The sequence below is a fragment of the Carlito syrichta genome, unplaced genomic scaffold, assembly GCF_000164805.1.
Source record: "Carlito syrichta isolate Samal-C Ts95f unplaced genomic scaffold, Tarsius_syrichta-2.0.1 Scaffold286988, whole genome shotgun sequence".
NCBI classification, from domain to species: Eukaryota; Metazoa; Chordata; class Mammalia; order Primates; family Tarsiidae; genus Carlito; species Carlito syrichta.
Window position 1 is genome coordinate 76,070 of NW_007231084.1, and position 27,063 is coordinate 103,132.

General features: G+C 40.2%; 1 protein-coding gene across 1 annotated transcript in view; it reads right to left on the minus strand.

Moving 5' to 3' along the window:
- The window catches only part of OPRK1 (opioid receptor kappa 1), a 44,909-nt gene that overhangs the window by 11,306 nt on the left and 6,540 nt on the right, over nt 1-27,063 (minus strand). Inside the window, exon 2 of the mRNA XM_008052653.1 lies at nt 11,701-11,723. Within this exon, the coding sequence (XP_008050844.1) occupies nt 11,701-11,723 (23 nt within the window). The remainder of the gene's footprint in view (nt 1-11,700; nt 11,724-27,063) is intronic.

A 27,063-nucleotide genomic window follows, 5' to 3' on the forward strand; every position in this document is an offset into this window, starting at 1 on the left:
CCTGTAATTCTGGCTACTCGGAAGGCTGAGGCGGAAGGATCGCCAGACCCAGCAGGTCGAGGCTGCGGTGGCCGGGAGCAGCCACTGCACTCCAGTCTGGGTGCCAGAGTGAGACTCCGACTCAAAAAAAAAAAAAAAAAAAAGTAGACAAAGGATGTGGGCTAACATTTTTCAAAGGAAGGTATCCAAGCAGCTAACAAACACATGAAAAATTCCTCAGCTTCACTAATCATCAGAGAAATACAAATCAAAACTATAATGAGGTATTACCTTACACCTCAGGATGGCTATCATTAAAAAAGCCAAAAACAACAAGTGTTGGCAAGGCTGTGGAGAAAGCAGAATGCTTCTACACTGTTGGTGGAAATGTAAGCTAGTTCGACCATTGTAGAAAGCAGTGTGGTGTTTTCTCAAAGAACTAAAACTTGAGCTAACATAAGACCCAATGATCCCACTTTTGGGAATATGCCCAGAGGAGCAAAAATTGTTCTACCAAAAACAAACTTGCACACGTGTGTTCATTACAACCCTTCTTTTTTTCTTTTGAGTCCATGTCTCACCTTGTCACCCACGTTGATGTGCCGTGGCATGATCATGGCTCACCACAGCCTCAAACTCCTGGACTTAAGGGACTTCCCATCTCAGCCACTGGAGTAGCTAGGACTATGGGTGTGAGTCACCATCCCTAGCTATTAAAAAAAAATTGTAGAGATGTAGTCTCATTATATTGCTTAAGCTGACCTTGAACTCCTGTGCTCAAGCAACTCTCCTATCTTGGCCTCCCAAAGTGCTTAAGGCCACCACACATGGCCCACTGCAGCACTATTCACAATAGCAAAAACATGGAAGCAACACCGATGCCTATTGAAAGTGGACTGGATAAATAAAATGTGATATATATACACAGTTGAATACTATGCAGTCATAAAGAAGAACAAAATTATGTCCTTTGCAGCAACATGGAGGCAGCTGGAGACCATCATTCTAAGTGATCAGAAACATAAAAATGAATACCACATGTTCTCACTCATAAGTGGTCCCTAAACATTGGACATGCAAGCACAAAGGTGTGAACAACAAACACTGGGAAGGAGAAAGGTGGATATAGGGCACACAACCACCTGTTGGATACCATGTCCACTACCAGAAAGAGAAAGGGCTTGCTAGAAACCCAAACCTCACTTTCATACAATTTGCTTACATAGCAAATTTTCACATGTACCCACACCTCTGAAATAAAAGTAATAAATAAATGCGTAGAACCTAACTTGCAGTACATAACACAAAGGCAGTAAATAGTCTGACACATAGGGTCACATTCCACCATCAGTGTCCACTGCCCTTTCTCTCTTTCCTCCTTCTTTTTGTGTTAGGATGTGACTGTTTTGGGGGTCGAATAGAAAGGCATTTTAAGAATGGCACTAGAGTCATTATCTGTCAGTTTCCATCTTGGTGTTCTGTTCACTAAAGAGTGATTTAATCTGGAAAGTGAGGAATTTATTTAAAAATGTATTTTGCTTTTATACTTTTTACTCAAATATTATTAAATCACCCATAAGTTTTTAAAAGTGATTAAATATGTATGGCCAGATTCTCAGAGTATAGGCTTTATAAAAGCACAGCTAACTAAGCAAATACAATTATCGAGAAAAAGCCAAATGTTCCCGATAAGAAAGACTAAAATGCTATCTATTCAGGCATTTTCTTAACAATATGGTTTCATGTTTGAATAAATGCATCTTACAAACCTACTTCTAATTTTTCAACTTTTTCCTTCTCAACTTTTTAATGCTAGCAAAGATTCCAGCAGACAGTATCTTTGACACCTACTCTCATTCCTGATATTCTTCCTCTGTCTTTATGAAGTCAGACGGGTGTTCTTTGCTTTATAAAGTGAGGCAGGTCTGGGTTCTAGTCCTTATTTTTCCCTCCAACTAACAGGTATATTTTAGAGAGGTCACTAGCCACCCTAAGCCTCAATTTCCTTAAGTATAAAATGGAAAATAGAACATTCATCTCATAGCACTTCAGAGATAATGAAATTCACCTGACCAGAGTGCTTGTCTAATTTATTCAAGTTCTCCAACTCCTCCTTCCCTTCTTATGTGGGTAGGAGACACCAGTTACCACAGGAAACAGAGAGGAACATAGTTTCTAGGTAAACTCATATTTCCCCAATTCAATGTGAATACAAAAGATGAGAATAAAAACAAAGCCTGGGAACTTACACCCTGGAAGGAAATAAATGGAATGATACACAAATAATCATAAAATATAATATGCATCTTTAAGTTGATACAATATAGAGTGAGAGCTTGCTTTTAGCTTTTCAAAATACTTTTGACCAATAGGTATATGAAATTGTATAAGGATTGAGCTGATAAAGAATGCAAATACTGTCATCAGATCTCAGAATAAGATAAGCATGGGCAATAATCATAACAACCACTTATTTCAAAAAGTCTCAAAGCTTTAAAGAGTCATACATTCTGTTGCATGTTCCACATGCTTTGGCTGATTTAGTCCTCAAGGCAACTCTGCATGGTAGGTATTAGTATCCCCATTCTATATTTGAGGCAATTAAGAATCATGGGGTTTTCTTAAAAATTCTCAGAGACATAGTTATAAAAGGCGTAGCAGAAATTCAGACTCAGAGGTTTGATCCCAAATTATGCATTCTTACATTTTCTTAGCACCTTATAATTTACAAAGTCCAGTATTTTGACTTCCATGCATGTTATTTGATTCTCATAACTATTGCCCCTCTGGTTTATTCAGGGTATGTTTGTGCTTTCTTTTGTATCGCTGGACAAAGTTAGGCTCAGGTAAGTTAAGTGACTTGTCTAGTGTGAGCAGAAGCAGGACTTCAGCAGGAGGGTTCTGGAAGGGGTGGCAAAGCAGGACCCCTCTTCCAGGGTTTCTGAAATATGCATGCTTATAAACCTACAACACTGGAAGGGGAGAATTCATGAGTATAATAGTAATGAGTAGGCCAGGCTCAGTGGCTCAGCCTATAATCCCAGCACTTGGGGAGGCTGAGGCGATAGGACTGCCTGAGCCCAAGGGTTCGAGACCAGCCTGGGGAAACTTGGTGAGATCTCATCTCTACAATAAAAATCACAAAAATTAGCTGGGTGTGGTAGCGCCTGCCTATAGTCCCGGCCAATAGGAAGGCTGAGGTGGAAGAACTGCCAGAGCCCAGCAGGTCAACTCTGGGGTGGCTATGAGTATACCACAGAACTCCAGCCTGGGCAATGGGATGAGACTCCAACTCAAAAAAAAAAAATTATAATGAGTCAACCATGAGTTCAGTGACTATTTCTTGGTAGTCTCTTATGTACTACATGGACTGTATTCTATGAACATGTGCATATAAAATAAGACCCTTACCCTCAGAGGCAGTCTGGTTGAATTGTTTGTATTTAACCACAACAAAACATTCACCAGTCCTTCATTCATTGCATATCCACTGGTGAAAAAACAAGTAAGATGTCTCATTATAATGCGATATGAAAGTATTTTCCATTTCACCTACACTGCTTTACAAAAATTCCCAAGAATTTCGAGCAAATGGCACCATCTGGGTGGGAAGTTCTGGCTTGTGCAGAAGAGCTGGAGGTGGGCTGGCAGCTAGTGGCTGCACTTTTGAGAGTACACACCACAAGAGCATATGGTACAAAAAGAGCAAAGTCTGTGGGCTGTCTCTGCTGAACTGACAATGTTACAAACCTGGAAACGACAATATAGTGCATGGGATGGGATGCGAGTGGCAGACCAGGAAAAGTGTCAACAAGGGAACTTGAAGTGCAAGTGAGAGGAAGGCCACCGCCAGGCAATAGGGCAGAGGGTGTTTCAGAGAGTTAGAAATACTCCTCCAGGACATTTTAACTCAAGGCCATCATAGAGTACTCCTCTTCACAGAGAATTGAGGGACAGCTTCTAAATTGGCAGCCATAGGCACCTGTGTGATGGTGAGAGGAATAAAGTTATCTTTGAGATGTCTGGAACAAATGTCACTAGGCAGATTTTTTTGGGGAAGACATGACACGCGCTATGCTAGAAATAAGGCAGCCTCAGGAGGAGTGCTGACCTTGCAACGCAGTGATATCAGGGCTTCTTGTTTTTTTCATGCACCCTGATGTGCTCAAACAATGCACAAGTAGAAGAAATAATTTTTGGATTATTAGTGTCCGTTGTTGAGGTTTATTGCATAGCCTAAGTTTGTTTTTTGTCTTTTACGTTTCAGTGATGCTTCTTTAATCAGGAACTTCTTTTCATGAAACTTCATGGCAACAGTATAACAAACCTTTTATCTATCTGGTTGATGGCCACATACCATGAAACACCAACATACTTTCAGTTATATTGATTTCCATTTTTCTGAGCCTTCACTTGCAACTGTCTCCACGTTGACAAACACAAGCTCTCTCTTCTTTCTCCAGTCCTGTGCATGTTCCTTCCCCCTTTTCCCTTCATTTTTCGACATGTTTTTAAACGTCTACCCCAAAAGCAGCAATATTCTGAATTTTGATCACTGAAAAATTCAGTGTACAGACCCTGGCCCCAAAGATCTTTTAAACTGAGACCAAATTTTAACGTGATTTATAGGAATACACAAAAGGGAAAGACTGGTGTGTAGCAAGGGAATCAGGACATATTTTGAAAAGAGAACTTAGCAGGATCTTAAGTGCTGAGAAAGAAGCCTAATGGCTAGTATGTCATTCAGGGGTCATCTAGGAAAAAGATTTCCTGGTTCAGGGGTCCTGCTGAGTCATGGAAGTCTGCAAGGGATAGGGACAATGGTGCCAGGCCACAGAAGACCTTGAACATCAGAAGGAGGCAATTATTTTAAGCATTTACTGATGATATTATGTGGCAGATACTGTTTTAGGAACTTCATATTATCTGGTAAAGGTGTCATAATGATTAACTGAAACATGCATAAAATTACTTAGCACTAGACCTGGTACTTGATAATTGCTCAGTGAATGCCAGCCTTCATGTCACATCACTGCTACTGTCATTGTGATTGTTATTAATTACTTACCTGTATAGTCCTAATAACCGAAATTACAATCCCATAAGATACCATTGCCTCCATTTTTTCTGAAGAAAGCAAGTCTGAAAAAAAATCTTAGAAATATTCTGTGTTTCTCAGAATCTATAAGTAAAGGAACTCAAGACTGCCTTAGTGTGGTCAAGCACGCATCATAAAGGTAGAAAACATTAAACATGAAGAAACAGGATGTGGTCCAGAGGAATAATGTAATAAAGCATGATATATCACTCCTCAATCAACAAAATGCTGTCACGTGCATTGCGGTGTTTGAGCTTTTCCATAGGCCTATATTTTGGGCAAGGAAATTGAGTTATGAAGAAGTAGTGACTTCCCTGAAACCACTAACTAGAGACACAATGAGAAATCAAACTTTAGCTCTAATGTAAAGAAAAAGAAAAGGGAAAGCAACACAAAAACCCAATGACTGTGTTTCTGAGGGGACTACTATCATATAGCAAATACCTAAAAGGCCATAGAATGTACCTGAACAAATGCTGTTTAGTGAAAAAACAAGTATACTCAAATGCCACTGACCCGTGGGAAGCTGGTGACTGTCTTACAACACTGGAGCTGCCTTTGGAGTCTGAAGACTCCTAAGACACCAAACTCAGTAGGAGGAAAGTCCTGCAGCACCAGGGAAAACGTAGTGCTTTCTAAACAGTGGAAGACTAAAACAGCAAGAGATGAGAGTTTGGGCCCTCTTTTCTCTGTGCTGGCAGCAAGCATGATTTATACATTTCCCTGGGTGTATTTTCCAAATGCATAGCATTCTAGACTTTATGTGTAAAATGATCAGAAAGGGTAGGGGGAAATGGGAGATACTGGTCAAAGGATATACATTTTCAGAAGAGGATGAATAAGTTCTGGGGATCTAATGCACATCAGGGGGCTATTGTTTTATATTTTTTAGCACGTGCTGTTAATTTATTCTAATAACCTTCTTTATAATTTTAAAGATGTGGGGTACAATTCAGGGTTAGGTATACAAACGTTCATTATGCAGGTACCCTTGTTGATGAGGTGTGCCCCTCCCTCACTGGCATTTTCCTTCAACTGCCAATCCTACCCCACCACCCTGGCAGTTTCCCACTACTGCCAATCCCTTTCTTATACTATTATAATGTTTCAAGGTCCGTTTATGAGGGAGAACATATGGTACTCCGTTCTTTGGTTCTGTGATAGATCACTGAAGATGATAGACTAAATCCATCCAAGTTGCTGCGAAGTCATATGTATGTCCTTCTTTATGGCTGCATAATATTCCATTGTGTATATGTACCACATTTTTTATTATCCAGTCCAGCTTCAATGGGCATTGTGGTTGGTTCCATATTTTTGCTATTGTGATTTGTGCTGCAACAAAAATGCATATGCAGGTATCTTTTTTGTAGAGTGATTTGAGTTCCTCTGGGTATATTCCCAATAGGGGGATTGCTGGGTCACATGGAAGGTCAATTTCTAGTTCTTTCAGAAATCATCACCCCGTCTTCCAAAGAGGTTGCACTGGTTTGCATTCCTACCAGCAGTGTAGAAGAATTACGTTTTCTCTGCATCCTCGCCAGCATCTGTTGTTGTTTGTTTTATTAATGATGTCCATGCTTATTAAGGTTAGGTGGTATCTCAGTGTGGTTTTGATTTGCATTTCTCTGATGATGAGTGAGGCTGAGCACTTCTTCATGTGTCTATTGGCAGCCCGTAAATATTCTTTTGAAAATATCTATTCATGTCTTTGGCCCACTTTTTAATGGGGTTGTTTGCTTTTTTCCTTTCAGCACATTTGAATTCCTTGTAGATCCTAGATGTTAGACCTTTGCCAGATATACAAGTGGGCATTTTTTCCTATTCTGTGGGCTGTCTCCTTGCTCTCTTGGTTTATTTTGCATTGCAGAAGCTCATCAGTTGAATGAGATCCCGCTTGTCTATCTTATTTCTTATGGTATGGGCACTTGGGGTTTTAATCAGGAATTGGTTGCCAGTTCCAATTTCCCCAAGGGTATCTCCTGCATTATCTAAGATTCTTATAGTTGGAGGTTTTTTGTTCCATTTAGAGTTAATTAATTTTTGTGTATGGTGATAGGTAGGGGGCCTGTTTCAATCTTCTGCATGTGATCAGCCAGTTTTTCGAGCACCATTTACTAAATAGGTTCTCCTCTCTCCAATGATTGTTGTTGGAGGGTTTGTCAAAGATGAATTGGTTGAGAAATTGAGACTTTGCTTCCAGAATCTCTATTCTGTTCCATTGGTCTATATACCTGTTCTTGTACCAGTACCAGGCTGTTTAGATTATTGTAGGTTTGTAGTGAAGTTTGAATCTGGAAGTGTGATACCTCCTGCTTTGTTTCTTTTGCTGAGGATTGTTTTAGCTACTCGTGGTATGTTTCTGTATGAATTTCTGTATTGTCATTTCCAGGTCTGAGAAGAATGATGTTGGCAATTTAATGGATATTGCATTAAATCTGTAGATTGCTTTTGGTAGGATGGACATCTTAACAATGTTGATCCTTCCAATCCATGAGCATGGAATATTTTTCCATTTGTTTGTGTCTTCGTGGATTTCTTTGAGCAGTGCTTTATAGATCTTGTCGTAAAGGTCTTTCATTTCTCTGGTTAGGAAGATGCCAAAGTATTTCATTTTTTTGTGGTTATTGTGAATTGTGCTTTTCATTTGGTTCTCTGCCTGTTTGTTGTTGTTGTATGAGAATGCAACTGTCTTTTGCACATTTATTTTGTTCCCCAAGATTTGCCAAAGTCCTTTATCAGTGCAAGCAAGTTTTTGACAGAATCTTTTGAATTTTCATGGCATAGGATCTTATCATCTGCCAAAAGGGACAACTTGATTTCCTCTTTTCCCATTTGAATACCCCTGATTTCCTTCTCTTGTCTAATTGCCCATGCTAGGACTTCCAACACAATGTTGAATAAGAGGGATGAGAGTGGGTAGCCTTGTTTTATTCCAGTTTTCAGGGGAAATGGTTCCAGTTTCTGTCCATTTAGCAATATGTTAGCTGTGGGTTTATCATAGATGGCAGTTACTAATTTGAGGTATGCTCCCTGTATACCTAGGGGTTTAAGGGTTTTTATCAAGAGGGGATGCTGGATTTTATCAAAAGCTTTTTCTGCGTCTAATGATATAATCAAGTGGTTTTGTTTTTTACATCTGTTGATGTATTTAATTACATTTATGGTCTTGCCAATGTTGAACCAGCCCTGCATCCTGGGGATGAAGCCCCCTGGGTCATGTTGGATGATTTTTGAGATGTGTTTTTGGATCCTATTTGCTAGAATCTTGTTGAGTATTTTTGCATCTACGTTCATAAGGGATATTGGCCTGTAGTTCTCTTTTTTGTTGGATCTTTACCCCGTTTGGGTATCAGTGTGATGTTAGCTTCATAAAATGATTTGGGGAGAATTCCATCTTTCTCAATTGCCTATTATTTTCAATAGGGTTGGTATCAGATCCTCCTTGTAAACTTTGTAGAATTCTGCTGGAAAGCCATCTGGTTCAGGGTTTTTTGTTTGTTTGTTTGTTTTTGATAGGTAGTTTTTGTATGACAGAGTCAATTTCCTGTATTGTTACTGGACTATTTAGTGTCTCAATGTCTTCTTGTTTCAACCTGGGGAGGTTGTGTGATGTCAGAAAGTTCTCCATTTCATTTAGGTTATCAAGTTTGTTTCCATATAGGTGTACACAGTAATCTCTGATCGTCTTTTGTATTTCTTCGGGGTCAGTTGTGATGTGATCTTTTGTATTTCTGATTGTGTTTATTTGGGCTTTTTCTCTCTTTTTCTTGCTCATGCTGGCTGGAGGTCCATCAATCTTGTTAATTCTTTGCAAAGAACCAGCTTTTTGTTTTGTTGATGTTTTCTATGTTATTTTTCTCTTCTACGTCCCGTATTTGGGCTCTTATTTGGTGATTTGGATTCTTCTGCTAAAGTTAGGGTTTTGGTGGTCTTCTCTTTCTAGCTCCCATAGGTAATTTATTAGGCTCTCAACTCGTTATCTTTCCATTTTCTTGATGTGTGCTCATAGAGATTTGAATTCCCCTCTTAGAACTGTTTTCATGGTATCCTAGAGGTTTTAGTAAGATGTTTCTTCATTTACATTTGTTTCCAGGAATTTTTAAATTTCTGCTTAATTTCAGTGTTGACCCAGTAGTTGTTTAATGCTGTTTAGTGTCCATGTCTTTGTGGTGATATTTATTTTTATTCCACTGTGTTGGTATTTGTTGGTGTTGATATTTATTTTTATTACACTATGGTTTGAGAAGGTGTGTGGCAATATTTCAACCTTATGGAATTTGTTTGTTCTTGCTTTATGGCCAAGTATGTGATTGACCTGGGAGTATGTTCCATGAGGTGATGAGTAGAATGTATATTCTGTGGTTGTTTAGTGGAATAATCTGTAGGTATCTATTACGTCTATTTGGTCGAGTATCAAGTTTAGGTTCTGGATCTCCAGGTTGATTTTTTGCCTTGATGATCTATCTAGGGCTGTTAATGGGATATCCATGTCCCTGCTATAATAGTGTTAGAGTCAATATCTTTTTACTTAGTGGTTGCTTTATAAATGCTGGTGCTCCTGTGTTGGTTGCATATATGTTTAGGATGGGTATTTCTTGTTGATGGATTGAACATCTTATCATTATGTAGTGTTCTTTTGTGTCTTTTTAAATACAAAATAAAGGTTGTTTTTTCTGATATTAAGATCATAACTCCTGCCTTCTTTTATAATCCCATTGCCTGGAAACTTGGTTTCCATCCTTTAACTTTGAGTCTGTGTGTGTCCCTTGTGGTGAGATGAGTTTTCTGGATGCAGAAAATAATTGGGTCATGGTTTCTTATCCAGTTTGCCATTCTGAGTCTTTTCAGTCATGCATTTATTCCATTCACATTCAGGCATATTATTGAAATGTGCTTGTTTATCCCTGTCATGAGGTTCTTATAAGTCTTTTCTTTGTTTGCTTGTTTTCTTTTGGCTTTGGGGTTGATGTATGTGTGTGTTTTCAAGTTTCTTGTTGTGCTGTATTTTCTGTTGATTCTGTGCTCTGCTGTTCTCTTGGGAAGTGTGTGGTCATTCTTTTTTTTTTTTTTTCTTTCTTCTATGCTTAATACCTTTTTAAGCATTTCCTATAGAGCTGGTCTGGAAGCTGCATAATCTCTTAGGGATTGGATGTCTGGGAAGGATTTTGATTCTCCATCACTGATGAAGCTGAGCTTGGCTGGGGAGGAAATTCTTGGTTTAAATTGTTTATCTTTGAGGACTTTGAATATTGGACTCCAGTCTCTTTTTACTTGTAGTGTTTCTGCTTGATTTTCTTGCTTTTCTTTTTACTTGTAGTGTTTCTGATTGATTTTCCCCAGTAGGTAGTCTGACCTTTCTCTCTTGCTTCCTTTAGGATATTTTCTTTTCTGCCTACTTGTGTAGGTGAATTACTATGTGTCTAGGGGTTGGTCTTCTTATTTGATGTCTTGTGAGGGTTCTCTGTATCTCTTGTGTAGGGGACTATTGTTAATAACACTGTATTATTTACTTTGAAGTGTGCTAAGAAAGTAGAAGTAGATTTTAAGTGTCCTCGACACACACATACACACACACACACACACACACACACACACACACATAATGGTAACTCTGCAGTGATGGATAGCTAATTTGATTGTTGTAATTATTTCACAGTGTTTACATTTATCAAGTTTTCACAGTGTACATTTTTAATATATATAATTTGTATTTGTCCATCATATCTCAGTAAAGATTGAGGAATAAAAATAATGAACCTTGATGTAGATTATGGATTCATATAAGGATGTGTGAATGAACATTCATCAAGTCTAACAAATAGACCACTCTTGCGGAGGGATGTCGATAATGGAGGACGCTGTGAATGTGAGGGGCAGGTGATATTTGGGAACTCAATAACTTCCATTCAAATTTGATGTGAACTTGAAACTGTCTTTTAAATAGTCTGTATAAAAGATAAATAAAAATAAAATGATGAGGATAATAATTGTGCTGAGGTGACTTCAACAGAACGTATTTGAAAACATAGTTGGTTTGTTTCATTAAACTCGCCACCTATCTTCAGCTCATCTCAAGAAAATTAACTTTCTGTATGTCCTTCTGGATTATCTATTGTTGAATCTGTGGTTTTTTACTAAAGGGCAGTAGTTTACTCATTCTAAAAAAAAGAAAGGAAATTCAGGTATTGTTTCTCAAGTGATCTGACTTTAATAACTCATAGTCTATAGTATTCTAAGAGGGTCACATTCACATTCACACTCAGGCCCTTGAAATACTCCAGAACTGCTGTCCTACATGCAATGAGCAAAAGCTGTAGAGAACTGAGGCTCATGCTCCTGTGTTCCCGGCTGTTGCACCGCAGTCACCCCATGGGCAGCCACGCACAGCCAGGACAGCAGACACACAGCCCCATGGCACCTGGGCAGGTTGTCCATGCAGAGTGGTGGCAAGGAAAGAAGAGGAATGTCAAAGTAATGATCCCACAGGAATAGCAAGTGCCCCTTGGAACTGCTCAACCCTTCCTCTCAGTAGTTATGGAGGTGTAATGATGGGCCCTCCAGACCTCCAGAATGAATGCTCTAGTGCATTCAGTTGCAAGCACAGAGTGAGTGCTTATCACACCCAGCAGCACCCAGAAGAAAACTGCACATGGCCAACAACTAGTGTGCTGTTTCCTAGTGCAGAGCTATCTGGAAGCCTAGCAGTATATAGATATTTTACATTATTTTTTCTATTTTAATACAAAAAACTAACCTAGCTAGGGGTCAAGTCACAAAGTGTGGGCACATAAAGAGGTAGAATGATTACATCTCCTGCTCTGGTCTTCAGTCAGAGGAAGCAACTCCACCTCTGGATGAGAAGCAGCCCAGCAGGCAGAGGAAGCTGAGAGATTTCAGAGCTATGCAGACTTGGGCTTCAATACTGGATTGATCACTTCGTAATTGTGCACCCCTAGATGGTTACTTAAACCTCTTCAGTTGATTTCCTCAAATGAAAACAAGCTGTAACAATGCCCACTTCATAGGTTTGCTTTGAATTTAAACGAGCTGATACTCAACAGGAGCTAGAAAATGATTCCTATTGTTATAACTGATCTCTCTGCACATAACTCTAGCTGGTTTTAATCTGAGGGCTTCCCTGCCCAGCTTCAGATCATTTCCTTCTGGATCTCACAGTTCATCACATTTTTCTCATGTTCTACAGAAATTCCAACTTTCTTGGCCAGTGGAGAAGGCAAGACAGACAAACAGCCACAAGCCCGTGGCTTACAATATTATTCCCACTCCGAAAATCTTTTCTTCTTACATAAGTCTTCTTTATCTAACACATAGACCAGCATCCCTCCCCCCAAAGAAAGGAAAAACAAACCAAAACTACTGGCTGATTTTTCTGTTAGGAGATAAATGTTATTCTGAAAGCATCTCTTATTAATACAGTTCTAAGCCTGTGTTACTCGGACCACTGAAACAACATAAGCCAAACCTTAGAAAGGCAATTCCCCTGCTGTCACACAATTTGAGGTTCTTAAGTGAGCCCAGAGAATCCTGGGCAACGGCCATTAAATGCATTCAAAAGTTAATCTGGAGGGAAGGAGATGCCAACTGCACAGTTCACACAAAGATTCTGCTGCCCAAGAGATACAGCTGAATGATGAATGGAGAGGAGCTAATCTCTCCTAGTGAGAAACAAATTTTTCCTCTGAGATAGGCACCAGGAAAAAATTGCAAAGTCAACATAATCAAGAAATGATTTTGAAGGCTGCGATTTTGTCTGAGTCTATTAAAGTTTAGGAGCTCTATTCCTGATCATCAAATTGATTTTGCTTCTTGGTTTTCTCTCTTTCTTCTTTCTTTCCTTGAAAATAATTTTAGCTGGTCCATATAAGAGTTACAATGAAATCAATTCTTTCTTTCTTAAAAAAGTAATTTAAGCTAATCTATATAAGCAGTTACAATAAAACCAATTCTTTCTTCCTTCTTTCTGTCTTTCCTTCCCTTCCTCCCTTTCCTCCCCTTCTGTCTCTCTCTCTCTCTCTCTCTCTCTCTCTCTCTCTCTCTCTCTCTGCTGCTGCTGTTTAGTCTCTGTTCCCTGAAACAATTCCACAAGGTTCCGGGCTCCATCTGTGATCAACGTCCCACAGAGAAGAAAATAATTTTAGCTAATTTATATAAGCAGTTGCAATGAAACCAATTCTCTCTTTTAAAAGACTGTCAAATATACACAAATTACTTTGAGAAATGAAAGATAAACTCTTTTGAAAATAATTTTTGAAGTTATTTTTGCTATGCTTATATTAAAAGAAATGTTAAATGTTCATTTCAAGACAGTATTCAAGAAATACCAGAACATACTATTTTAATCAAAGCTTAAGATAAAACTGGTGCCCATTAGGGAGCAGAAAATGCTGAATTCTATAGGTACCACAGCTGTATCTCTGCCTTTTTAAAACACTTCTCTACATGTGGTTTCATGATAATATCTAAGGTAGGCTATGTTGACACTTGTGAGAATATGGAGTATGTATGCACTCACATGCAATCATTGTGGTGATTACAAGAGGTACTTTGAGGAAGAGGAATAAGAAAACTGAAATGGGGACTTCTGGGAATATGGTGGTGGAGCCAGACAGGCTATGTGCGTTCCAGTGTGAGGGAGGGAGTGCATGGAAAATTTTGTGTATGTGTCAGTGAGTAGGTAGGCATGTGAGTGACTGAGTGGGGACTCAGGAGCAAGTAGCCAGGACTCTCCAGGTGAAAAGGCTGGTGCCACAGCTGCTCTGCTTGGTCCCAAGCACTGCCCAGGGTGAAGAAGCCAAGTGTCATTAAAAAAATTATTATTATTTTTATTATAAAGATGTGGGGTACAATTCAGGGTTAGGTATACAAATGTTGATTATGCAGGTGCCCTTGCTGATGGGGTGTGCCCCTCCCGCCCCTGGTAGTTTCCCTCAACTGCCAATCACACCCCTTCCCCTGACAGTTTCCCACTACTGCCAACCCCTTTCTTATAGTATTATAATTGTTCAGGCCCACTTATGAGTGAGAACATACGTTACTCTGTTCTTTGTTTCTGTAATAGATCACTGAGTATGATAGACTCTAAATCCATCCAAGTTGCTGCGAAGTCCATATGTTTGTCCTCCTTTATGACTGCATATAATTCCATTGCGCATATGTGTACCAATTTTTTTAATCCAGTTCAGCTTTGATGGGCATCATGGTTGGTTCCATGTTTTTGCTATTGTGAATACAGCTGCAACAAACATGCATGTGCAGGTATCTTTTTTGTAGAATGATTTGAGTTCCTCCAGGTATATTCCCAATAGTGGAATTGCTGGGTCACACAGAAGGTCAATTTCTAGTTCTTTCAGAAATCACCACACCTTTGCAAGTAGTGCCTTCCAAAGAGGTTGCACTAGTTTGCATTCCCACTAGCAGTGTAGAAGCGTTCCTTTTTACTCCGCATCCTCACCAGCATCTGTTGTGTTTGTTTTATTAATGATGGCCATTCTTACTAGGGTTAGGTGGTACCTCAATGTGGTTTTGATTTGCATTTCTCTGATGATGAGTGAGGCTGAGCACTTTTTCATGTGTCTGTTGGCTTCCCGTATACCTTCTTTTGAGAAGTGTCTATTCATGTCTTTTGCCCATTTTTTAAATGACGCTTTTTTGTTGTTTTTTTTTTTCTTTTGGCACATTTGAGTTTTAGCACCATTTTTAAAAAGTCAGCAAAGTCCTTTCTGGGAAGAAACTCCTGGGAGTGACTGTTGGCTCCAGACTCAGCACCTGGCCAGACACTGGCAGTAAGAGCTGCGGAGGGAGCACAGTCAGGGAGTCCAGAAGCAGAACCCCACTGGAGAACACAAAATAGACACTCAGCCACCATTTTTTTTTGAGTTGGAGTCTCACTCCGTCACCCAGACTGGACAGCAGCAGTGGCTGCTCCCGGCCACCACAGACTCAACCTGCTGGGCTCCAGTGATCCTTCCACCTCAGTCTTCCAAGTAGCTGGAACTACAGAGCGCGCTACCATGCCTGGCTAATTTTTTTTATTTATTGTAGAGATGAGGTCTTGCCAAGTTGCCCAGGCAGATCTCAAACCTGCAGGCTCAGACAATCCACTCACCTCAGCCTCCCAAAGGCACACTATTACAGGCTGAGCCACCAAGCCAAACCTGCCACCATTTTTGAAAACTGGTTAGAGACATGCTCTGGCTTACCCAGCTCGGATGGACAGACTCAACTCAGGAGTTGATCATGACCCAGAGGGACTATCCTGAAAGAACAAACTCTAGAGGGACAGGGTGAGTGCTGAGTCTCAGGCACTCCAGCCCCTACCTTGACTCAGTCATGGGACAGAGTGTGACCAGAAAAAGATGAGGAAGACCCTCAAAGAGAGCAGGGGTGAATTCAGGGCTAACCCAACCCCCTCCTCCCCAACAATCCTCTGAACATCAGACCCACACAGCTGGGGCATGACTGAGAGGGAGGAGCCCAGGTGGAGCCTGGATGTCAGCCTTGATAGGAGGACTCTACTCCAGGATAAATCTGTCTGGAGTGCTTCCCTCCAGCACCTGGGGAAGAGACAATTCTGCACTGCCCCGCTGGAGGGTATCCCCCGACCATACAAGAGTGGGAAGGGAGGACTGAAGCCACACCCACTCCCACTATCTCCTCCTCCTTTCCTTGTGGGACACTGGGAAGATTATGAATGAGACAGCATCTCTGAAGGAGACTGCTGAGGGATTTACCTATGAGCAGCTGAGAGGAACAATTACAGGACCTGCCACAAGAGGATAGGGGGTTTCTGTTTTTTGTTTCTCTATTTGGTTTTTGGTTTTTTAAAAATTTTTCCTTTGTGCACAGATGTGTATGTGAGGTTCAATCTGTATTCTCCCCATCTTTTTTTCTTTTTCCTTTTCTTTCTTTCTTCTTTCATTTTTTGTTTTCTGTTTAAGTATGTATATGAATGATTGAGTGTTCCTCTTTCAGTTTTTGTTTCTTTCTCTTTTTTTGTTTTGTTCTTCTCTGTTTGTAGTTTAATGTGTGTATGAATGCATGTGAGCGTTTGATTTGAATTCCTTTTATTTTCTCTTTTTTTCCATTTTGTGTTGAGAGAGAGAGTAGTTATCCTGTTTTTTCCTTTTTTCTTTTTCTTTTTTTGCTTTGTTCATTTTTTTCCATTTGTTTTAGTTTGTATGTGAGTGTTTAATTGCTTTTTGTTTTGGTTTCTGCTTTTGTTTTTCTTTGGTTCTATTTATTTTATTTCACTTTTGTCCACTTATTTCATTCTACTTTTATCTGTTCTCCTCATTGCTGTTACTGTATCTTGGACTCAGGGGGTACACACATGCTCATTGCATCATCATGTAGAATGGTTGTGGGGAATGGGTCTCAGGGAACCCGTACCACAATCATTGAGAGTTGCATGTAGTCTCTGGATCATAGCCCCCCATTCTTCACATTATTTGACTCTCAAAACTAAAAGAGGTGGCAAAGTTTCCCAACCACAGTTCCATTTCAAAAAAGAACTAATTTAGAGCCCTGATCAGGGAAAAATAGAAGGTTGAGCAACCATCAGAAGTGAAAGCCTCTCCTAATATCACTGAATAGCAGAACTAAAGAGGAAAGTAAGTGATCTCTCACAAATAACTAAAAAAATCAATGGAAGAACACAGGTAATTCCCAGTGTAACAAAGAGAAAATGCCTGAAAAATCTGACCTCAGAGCCCAAACAATGTAAGCTACCAAAAATTGACCCAGAATATAACAGAGATTAGAGAACGGATGGTAAGAGTGAATAGGACTCAAGAAAGACAAGATGAGACACTGAAAGAAATTGTAGCAGAGATTATGACCATAAAAAAATTCATCCAGGAAATAAATAACAAGATGACAAGAATGGAAAGCAGAATTATTCAAGCAGTAGAAACAATCTCAGAACCTGAACACCAAAACATGGAATTCATTCAATCTATAAAAAATATAGAAAGAAACTCAGAAAGAAAGAACAAAGCCTCCAAGCGATGTGCAATTATATCAAGAGGCCACATTTATGCCTGATTGGTATCCCAGAAGAAGAAAGTCAAAGGAGAATACCTTGGAACAAATATTCCAGGAGTTTATCCAAGAAAACTTTACCTGTCTCACTAGATATGACTAGGCAAACACAAGAGATACAAAGAACCCACACAAGACATCAAATTACAAGACCAATCCCTAGACATATAGTAATTTGACTACACAAAGTAGGTACAAAAGAAAAAATCCTAAAAGCAGCAAGAGAGAAAGGTCAGACTATCTACTGGGGAAAACCAATCAGAAAAGCAGCAGACCTATCAGCAGAAACAAACCAAAAGGAACTGGAGTCCAATATTCAAAGTTCTTTAAGATAAACAATTTCAACCAAGAATTTCCTACCCATCTGAGCTCAGCTTCATCAGCGATAGAGAATTAAAATCCTTCCCAGACATCAAATCCCTAAGAGATTATGCAGCTTCCAGACCAGTTCTATAGGAGATGCTTTAAAAAAGTATTAAGCACAGAAGAAAGGAACAAAACAATAACCACACACTTCAAAAAAAAGAAAGCAGAACACAGAATCAACAGAAAATACATCGTGACTGTAAACTTAAACACACACACACACACACACACACACACACACACACATAAATGCAAAAGTTGAAAGAAAACAAAGAAAAAACTATATAAGAACATCATGGAACAGATAAACAATTACAATTCAATAATCATCCTGAATATGAAGGGACTAAATGCACCACTGAAAAGACATAAAATGGCAAACTGTATTAAAAACCATGAACTAATAATTTGTTGCAACTAGGAAACTCGTCACAACACAAGGAAAGCAAACAGACTTAACATTAAAGGATGGAAAATGAATTTCCAGGTGAATGGATCACAAAAGAAGGCAGGAGTTACAATCTTAATATCACACAAAACAACATTTAAACTGTCAAAAATTTAAAAAGAAAGGATACTACATAATGATACAAAGATCAATCCATCAACAAAAAATATCCACCTGAAACATATATGCACCCAATACAGAAGCACCAGCACTTATAAAGCAACTACTAAACTGAAAAAAAGATATTGACTCTAACACTATTATAGCTGGGGATTTAAATACCTGGCTAACAACCTTAGATAGGTCTTTGAGACAAAAAAAAAAAGAGAGAACCAGAGCCTCAGTTTGACATTTGACCAAATGGACTTAATAGATTCCTACAGAACACTTCACCCAACAACCACAGAATACACATTCTACTCATCACTACACTCAGAAGATATGCCAAGATCAATCACACTCAATCACAGCCATAAATCAAGCATAACAAATTTCGTAAGATCAAAATGCTGCCATGCACCTTTTCAGATCACAGTAGAATGAAAATAAATATCAACACCAACAATATTCCCCCAAAACCCACAAAGACATGGACACTAAACAGCATGATGCTGAACAATTACTGGGTCAACACAGAAATCAAAACAGAAGTTAAAAGATTCCTGGAAACAAATGAAAACCAAGAGACATCTAACCAAAACCTCTGGGATTCCATGAAATCATTTCTAAAAGGCAAATTTATATCTCTATGGACACACATCAAGAAAATGAAGAGATCACAAGTTGACAGCCTAACAAATCACCTAAGGGAGCTGGAAAGACAAGATCACCAAAACACTAACTTTAGCAGAAGAATTCAGATCAAGTTACCAAAGTAATATGGGACATAGAAGACAAAAGTATCATAGAAAAAAATCAACAAAACAAAAGGCTGGTTCTTTGAAAGAATAAACCAGATTGATGAACCCCTGGTCAAAATGACCAAGAAAAAGTGAGAAAAATCCCAAATAAACAAAATCCGAGATGCAAGAGATCAAATTACAACTGACTCCAAAGAAATACAAAAGATTATCAGAGACTGCTATGCACACCTGAATAGAAACAAACTTGATAAACTAAATGAAATCGAGGACTTTCTGACTTCACACAACCTCCCAAGGTTGAAACAAGAAGACATTGAAACACTAAATAGAACAAGAACAACCCAGGAAATGGACTCCATCATAAGAAAATTACTCCCCCCCCCCAAAAAAGAGCTGGGCTAGATGGCTTTCCAACAGAATTCTACAAAATGTACAAGGAGGAAATGATACCAATCCTATTGAATGTATTCCAGGCAATTGAGAAAGACAGAGTTCTCCCCAAATCATTTTATGAAACTAACATCATACTGATACCCAAACTGGGTAAAGATCCAACAACAACAAAAAGAACTACAGGCCAATATCCCTAATAAACATAGACATAAAAATTCTCAACAAGATTCTAGCAAATTAGATGCAACAACACATCTCAAAAATTATCCACTCTGATAAAGCAGGCTTTATCTTTGGGATGCAGGGCTGGTTCAAATTCCACCAGACCATAAATGCAAATAAATACATCAATAGATGTAAAAACAAGAACCACATGATTATATCATCAGACGTAGAAAAAGTATTTGATAAAATCCAGCATCCCTTCTTGACAAAATCCCTTGAATACCTATGCATAGAGGGAACACACCTAAAAATAGTAAGTACCATGTACGATAAACCCACAGCAAGCATACTGCTAAATGGACAGACACTGGAACCATTTCCCCTGAAAACTGGAGGAACACAAGGCTGCCCACTCTCACCCTTACTGTTCAACATTGTGTTGGAAATTCTAACAATAGCAATTAGAGCAGAGAAGGAAATCAGGGATATCTAAATAGGAAAAGAAAAAGTTGTTATCCCTCTTTGCTGGTGATACGATTCTATGACTTGAAAATTCAAGAGAATCTGTCAAAAACTTCCTTGAACTGATAAAGGACTTTGGCAAAGTTTTGGGATACAAAACAATTGTGCAAAAGACAATAACATTCTTATACTCCAACAACAAACAGGCAGAGAATCAAATAAAAAGCACAATCCTAGTCACAATAGCCACAAAAAAATGAAATACCTCAGCATCTTCCTAATCAGAGAAGTGAAAAATCCTTACAGTGAAAACTATGAAACACTGGTCTAAGAAAGTTAAGAAGACACAAACAAATGGAAAAATATTCCATGCTCTTGGATAGGAAGAATCAACATTGTTAAGATGTCCATCCTACCAAAGGCAATCTACAGATTCAACGCAGCACCCATTAAATTATGCACATTAATCTTCTCAGGCCTGCAGATGACAATACAGAAATTCATTTGGAAGCATAAAAGACCACAAAAACCAAAACAATCCTTAACCAAAAATACAAAGCAGGAGGTATCACACTTCCAGACTTTAAACTTTACTATAAGGATGCAATAATCAAGACAGCCTGGTAATGGTACAAGAACAGGCATACGGACCAATGGAATAGGATAGAGATTCCGGAACCAAAACCTCAATTCCTCAACCAATTCATCTTCAATAAAGCCTACACCAAACCACTAGGCAGAGGAGACCCTACTTAGTAAACGGTGCTGGGAAAACTGGCTGACCACATGCAGAAGATTGAAACAGGACTCCTACATATCACCATACACAAAAGTCAACTCTAAATGTATCAAAGACCTAAATGTAAAACTTCAAACTATAAGAATCTTAGAAAATGCAGAAGACACCCTTACAGAAATTGGACTAGGCAACCAATTCCTGATCAAAACCCCAGGTGTCCATATCATAAGAGATAAGATAGACAACTTGTGGTAGGGCACTTTCAAAAAAATGCTTGAAAACATGTATCACAGTTAAAATTTTCCAGTTTGCTAAAGCAAAACACTGTGTTCAGTATATGCAGCCAAAACCATAAGCCCCTTCCTGTAATGCCATGCTCAGTGTCTGCAGCAAAACCACAAACTTGTGCTATTATTACAGAAAGTACTAAACTTTTCACCTCAAAAACCCCCTTCCCCAAAGTTAGTGTAAAACACATAAAAGCTGAGACCTGACTGCGATTGGGTCCCAGCCTTTGTAACTGGAGTCCACTGGGCTGAACATCAACATTCCAGAAAAAAAAAACGCATCTTCCTGTTACCAGCCTCGGTATCACGGTCTCTGGTTTGTTTTCCCACAACATTTCTTGGTGCATTGGCTGGGAAAGTGGAGAGTTCTGAGACAAGGTGTTCCTCCTCCCCTGTCACTGGGATACGACCCCTGGGGTGACAGGAGAGGCCACCTCACCTGGCACCAACAGACCAATTGCTCTGTAGGGGAGAAGCTCTCCCAGAGTCCCAGGGCAAGGATCCAGAAAACACAATGGAACCCCGTAAGGCACAGGAACCAGCGTGAGGAGCAACACCCGATGAAAAGGGTAGGAACTGGGGTTACATGGAATAAACCTGTCCTTAAGAGACAGAAGGGGAGCCTGATCACCTCCCAGAGTCTGCTAGTAGTTTCAAACCTGGAGGAAAGGGCTAGAGGCAGTGGAAGGAAACACTGTCCTGAGATGAAACCATAGACTTCAAGGTACTGGATGGAGGGTTGGAGTTGTTGTGATATTGTGTATAAATGAGATGGACAGCAGAAGGGTTCCAACCCAGACAAAAGGCCAAAGCAAATGTTGAGTCCTGATCTTTGCCATGGGCAACCTCATACAGCTGAAGGCGTCCCTGGCCCCCTAATAGAGCTGGTCCAGGTTGGGGGTTTATACCAACCCTCCTATTGCTAAGAGGTGTCTGAAATATCTCTGCAAGGAGTATGGCTGGAGACAGACGAAGCAACAGTTTTTCTTACCCCCTTTTCCCTCTTTCTGTTTGTGACTAGCATCTTTTAGTGGGAGGAAGATGGGTAGAACACAACGTAGGAACACCTCCCTTGAATGTATGTTGAAAAATTTTCACCAAGTTGTCTCAGAAGATGATAATGTGAAATTGACTCAGAGAGAGCTCCCAACATTCTGTGAAATAGTTTGGCCTTCTTTTGAGATGGGATAGCCCACAGAAGGGTCACTAAATAGAAGAATACTTGCTAAGGTATTTAGAATTGTCATAGGAAACCCAGGTCCCAGCCATCCTGAACAGTTCCCATACATTGACTGTTCGTAAGATGTGGTTCTTGCTCATCCATCTTGGCTAAAAGCTTGCTGGCAGAACAATTGCAAAATTATAATGGTACTTCACTTGGCTCCCTCCAAGCGCCTGCCAAAATCAAACAAGCCTGTCCTGGTTGATGAAACTAAAGGGATTCCTCCACTGTACACAGCCTTACACCTCCCATTGCCATCTGCACTTCTGGCTCTGACCACCACCATGGCTCCACCACAAACAATGTGTATGCCAAAATCCAGCCTTTCTCAAAAATTCTCTAACCATCTTTGGCACCACCTTGGCATCAGATTTAAAAGCCTTCCCAGCCAAACCAATGTGACTGTATTCTGCTCCAATATGTGAATGATTTGCTGTTGGTGGGACCAACATGGGAGGACTGCACAGAGGGAACGCACCAGCTCCTCACCTTCTTATGGAAGGCTGGATACAAAGTCTCAAAGAAAAGTCCAAATCTGCCAGGAGAAGGTTAGGTATCTCAGCTTCCACCTATCTCAAGGGGAATGCCAGCTTGGCCCAGAAAGAAAACAAACCATCTTCTCAATTCCCAGTCTCATCCTCCTGACATCAAGTCTGGGACTTTCTCAGAGCAGTAGAATTCTGTAGAATCTGGATACCTAGCTTCTCTATTTTAGCAAAACCCCTTTACAAAGCCACAAAGGGAGGAGAATAGAAGCCCCTACTTTGGGAAAAGTCCACCAAAGGGTCTTTGAAGAAATTAAGCAGGCTTTCATTGATATGCCTGGCTTGGGGCTCCCAGACATAACCAAGCCTTTCTTTTTAGATGTGCATGAGGGCTCTGGCATAGTGGTGGGGATCCTAACTCAAATGTTAGTGTTATGGCACAGACCCATATCATACTTGTCAAAGCAACTGAACTCAGTCGCTCAAGGTTGGCCAACTTGTTTGCAAGCACTTGCAGCTATAGACCTTCTGGTGGCAGAAGCTGACAAATTAACTATAAACCCCCAACAGTAACCAGGAGTTACAGATGCTCGAGCAGTACCATGAAGCCCTCTTAGGAGGCATAAAGAAAGAAGGGGAAAAGGCCATGAACATGAACAAGATCTCAGAAGTGCTTCAAGGATCTGATGAAAGCCCCACCCAATTCTATGAAAGACTCTGTGAGGCCTTCAAACTGTACACTCCCTTCGACCCAGAGGCAGCTGAAAAATCAACAAATGGTGAATACAGCCTTTGTGGGACAAACCCAAGGAGACAGCTGACACAAACTACAAAAGTTAAGATTCACAGAAACGAACGCCAACCAGCTGCTGGAAGTTGCGGCTAAAGTGTTCATCAACCAAGACCAGGAAACTCAACAAGAAGCAGACCAGAGACTGAAGAAAAAGGCCACTTTACTCGCTGCAGCCTTCTCAAGATACCAGGTACCTGCCCAATGTGGACAAGGCTGAAGTCGAGGCCAGGATCGAGAAAGAGGCTAACCCAATGGCCACCCAGAGATGATGCCGGGACCATACCAGCACGTTAATGGGCCACCCTACTTTAATAAGAAACTGGGAAAAAAATCAATTGGCCCACGTTTGTGCAGAAATAACACAGTTATTGGCAAATGGCTAAAAATTACCTGGAAATTGCACACAGCCTACCAGTCGCAAAGTTTGGGTAAAGTAGAACAAATGAATCAGACGTTAAAATTGCAACTAAGTATGCTATGCCAAGAAACTCCCTTAAGCTGGGACCAGCTCTTGCCAATGGTCTTATTAAAAATAGGTCTAGCCCTACCAAACAGACAGGCTTTTCTCCTTTTCAGATCTTCTATAAAAGGCCACCTCCTCTTGTCAGAAACACATGAGGGAACTTAAAGGAATTAGGAAGCATCACCCTAAGGCAGCAACTACAGGCTCTAGGTACAGCCTTGAACACTACCAAGTCAGAGAAAGGTTGTCAATAAGTCTAACCACAGATGCACACCCTTTAACCCAGGAGACACGGTATGGTAAACGAATGGAATGTTCAACCCAAAAACCCCTCTGGAGGGGCCCATTTACAGTCCTTTTGTCTACCCTAACTGCAGACAAGGTTGCTGAAGTGATCCCCTGGATCCACTACAGCAGAGTTAAACCAGCCACTCAAGACTGGGAGTGTGTGACTGACCCGCCAGTCCCACACAAACCGACTATCTGGAAAAGGGCAGACTGCACACCCCAAAGTTCAAAAGAGATCTGCAGCCCTGCTCTAGTCACTCCGGGAGCTGACGAGTCAACACATGGACAAAACTTGAGGAATCTGCAGCCCTGCTTCAACCCTCTGGAGGATGGCTGATCTACGCATGGCAGAAGCTTGAGAAGACCGCAACTAGAATACAGATAAATTCTCCAAAACTAGCTCTGAATGTACTGCTGCTCCTTGTCTCTACCTATCGCTATCACCTTCACCTTAGTCTTTGCTACAGAATTAAAAGAAGCCGTACCAGCAGACTGGACATAGGGCAAAAAGTTTTTACTAGCACTCTTCTTCCTGCTATGAATAGAATGCTTCATTGTTGTTGGTTGCTTTAATTTAAGCCTCCTTTACAAACCCAACCCGTTACTCACCCTGTGCATAGGAGCTGGAGTCCTCTTCCTAGGAACATGCTTACTTCTCCCTTGCATAGCTCCACTACTCATTAGGACTGTCTCTAAATTCATTAAAACCGTGGCTGAATGGAAAACGGCAGCTCCGTTTTAATAGAATGACGTTCAATTAAATTGATGCTCTTTCGCCCTAACAGGGCCAAGCATCAAAGAGGGGAATTTGGTAGGGGGCTTTTAAAAAAAAACTTCAAAACATATATCACAATTAAAATGTTCCAGTTTGTTAATGCAAACACCATGTACAGTATCCACAGCTAAAACCATTAGCCCCTTCCTGTAACTCCACGCTCAGTGCCTGCAACCAAAACCACAAGCCCGTGCTATTGTTTAAAAAAAGTACTAAACTTTTCACCTTGAAAAGCCCCTTTCTCCAAAGCCAATGTAAAACACATAAAAGCTGAGGCCCTACTGCAATCAGGGCCCAGCCTTTGTGATTGGAGTTCACTGGGCCAAATGCTGTAGTTCCAAAAATAAATGCAGCTTCCTGTTACCAGCCTCGGTGTCAGTCTCTCTGGTTTGTTTTCCAGTAACAAAGTGAGACCTTATGAACCTGAAAAGCTTCTGCAAAGCAAGTAAAACATCAAGAGAGTGGGGAAACAGCCCACAGAATGGGAAAAAATAATTGCCTACTATATATCTGGCACAGTCCTAACATCCAGGATCTACAAGGAACTCAAACATGCCAAGAGGAAAAAAAAGCCCTATTACAAAATGAGTAAAAGACATGAACAGACACTTCTCAAAAGAAGATATAGGGTAGCCAACAGACACATGAAAAAGTGCTCAGCCTCACTAGTCATCAGCTTAATGCAAATCAAAAACACATTGAACTACTGCCTAACCCCAGTAAGAATGGTCATAATTCATAAAACAAACAACAACAGATTCTAGTGAGGATGTGGAGAAAAGGGAACGCTTCTACACTGCTGGTGGGAATGCAAATTAGTTCAACCACTATGGAAAACAGTCTTACAATTTCTAAAACTACTAGAAATTGACTTTCCATATGACCCAGCAATCCCCATACTGGGAATATATCCAGAGGAACTCCAAGCATTCTGCAAAAAAGATAACTGCATGTTTATTGCAACACTGTTCACAATAGCAGAAACATAGAACCAACCATATTGCCCATTGAAGCTAGACTGGAGATAAAAAAATGTACATATACACAATGGAATATTACACAACCATAAAGAAGCACAAACATATGGACTTCGCAGCAACTTGGATAGATTAAGAGTCAATCATACTCAGTGATCTACCATAGCAACAAAGAACAGAGTATCACATGTTCGCACTCATAAGCGGACCCTGAACATTCCCCATAACACTATAAGAATGGAAATGGCAGTAGAAGGGTACTGCTAGGATGAGGGGTGGGCATGGGGACACAACATTAACAAGGGAACCTGATCTCGAACCAGGCAAAGTAGGGACCAAAGAGAGACCCAAACTTGACCTGTATGATGCCCACTTGTATACCTAATCCTGAATTTTATCCTACATCTTTAAAATAAAATATATTAAAACATAAATGAAATAAATAAAAATAAAACCCAAAAAAATCCCTTTAAAAAAAAAAGAAGAAACCTGGGGTGAAAGAGCTAGGCACTTTGGCAGAGGCTCTGATTGCATCACCCCATTCCTTCCCATGCTTCTCCAATCCCAGCACAGTCCCACAGTTTTGGTGAGTCTGAGACAAGTTCAATCGTGAGGTTCAGTCTAGCTCAGGGGTGACCTAAATTAGTCATTATATGCCCCATAATCTGAAATGGCCCAGCAGCGTGAAGCATGGAACTTCTGTTCAATGGCTTGGGAAGAAATGCTCTTTCTTCTTACTTACAAGAAAGAAAACAGGTATCTTTATGAGGACCAAACTCTGTGCCTAGCAAGTTTGGGTGGCTTGATTGCCTTTGGTGAAGAAATTTGACTTCAGAAAAGGTGATCCTTCCCATAGTATTTTGTGGTTATGTTTTCCTGTAAGCTCCTTATAAAGTTACCCCTTTAGGAAAATTTCTTTTGTTTTTTCTTTTTTGAGTTGAAGTCTCACTCTGTTGCCCAGACAGGAGGGCAGTGGCATGCTCATGGTCACCACAGCCTTGACCTGCTGGTCTCAGGCAATGACTCCACCTCAGTCTTCCAAGCAGCTGGAACTACTGGTGTGTGCCACCACACCTGGCTAATTTTGTGATTAACTGGTCTTACCAAGTTGTCCAGGCTGGTCTTGAGTCCCTGGACTCAGGCAATCCTCTCACCTTCACCTCCCCAAGTGCTGAGATTACAGGCTTGAACCACGGC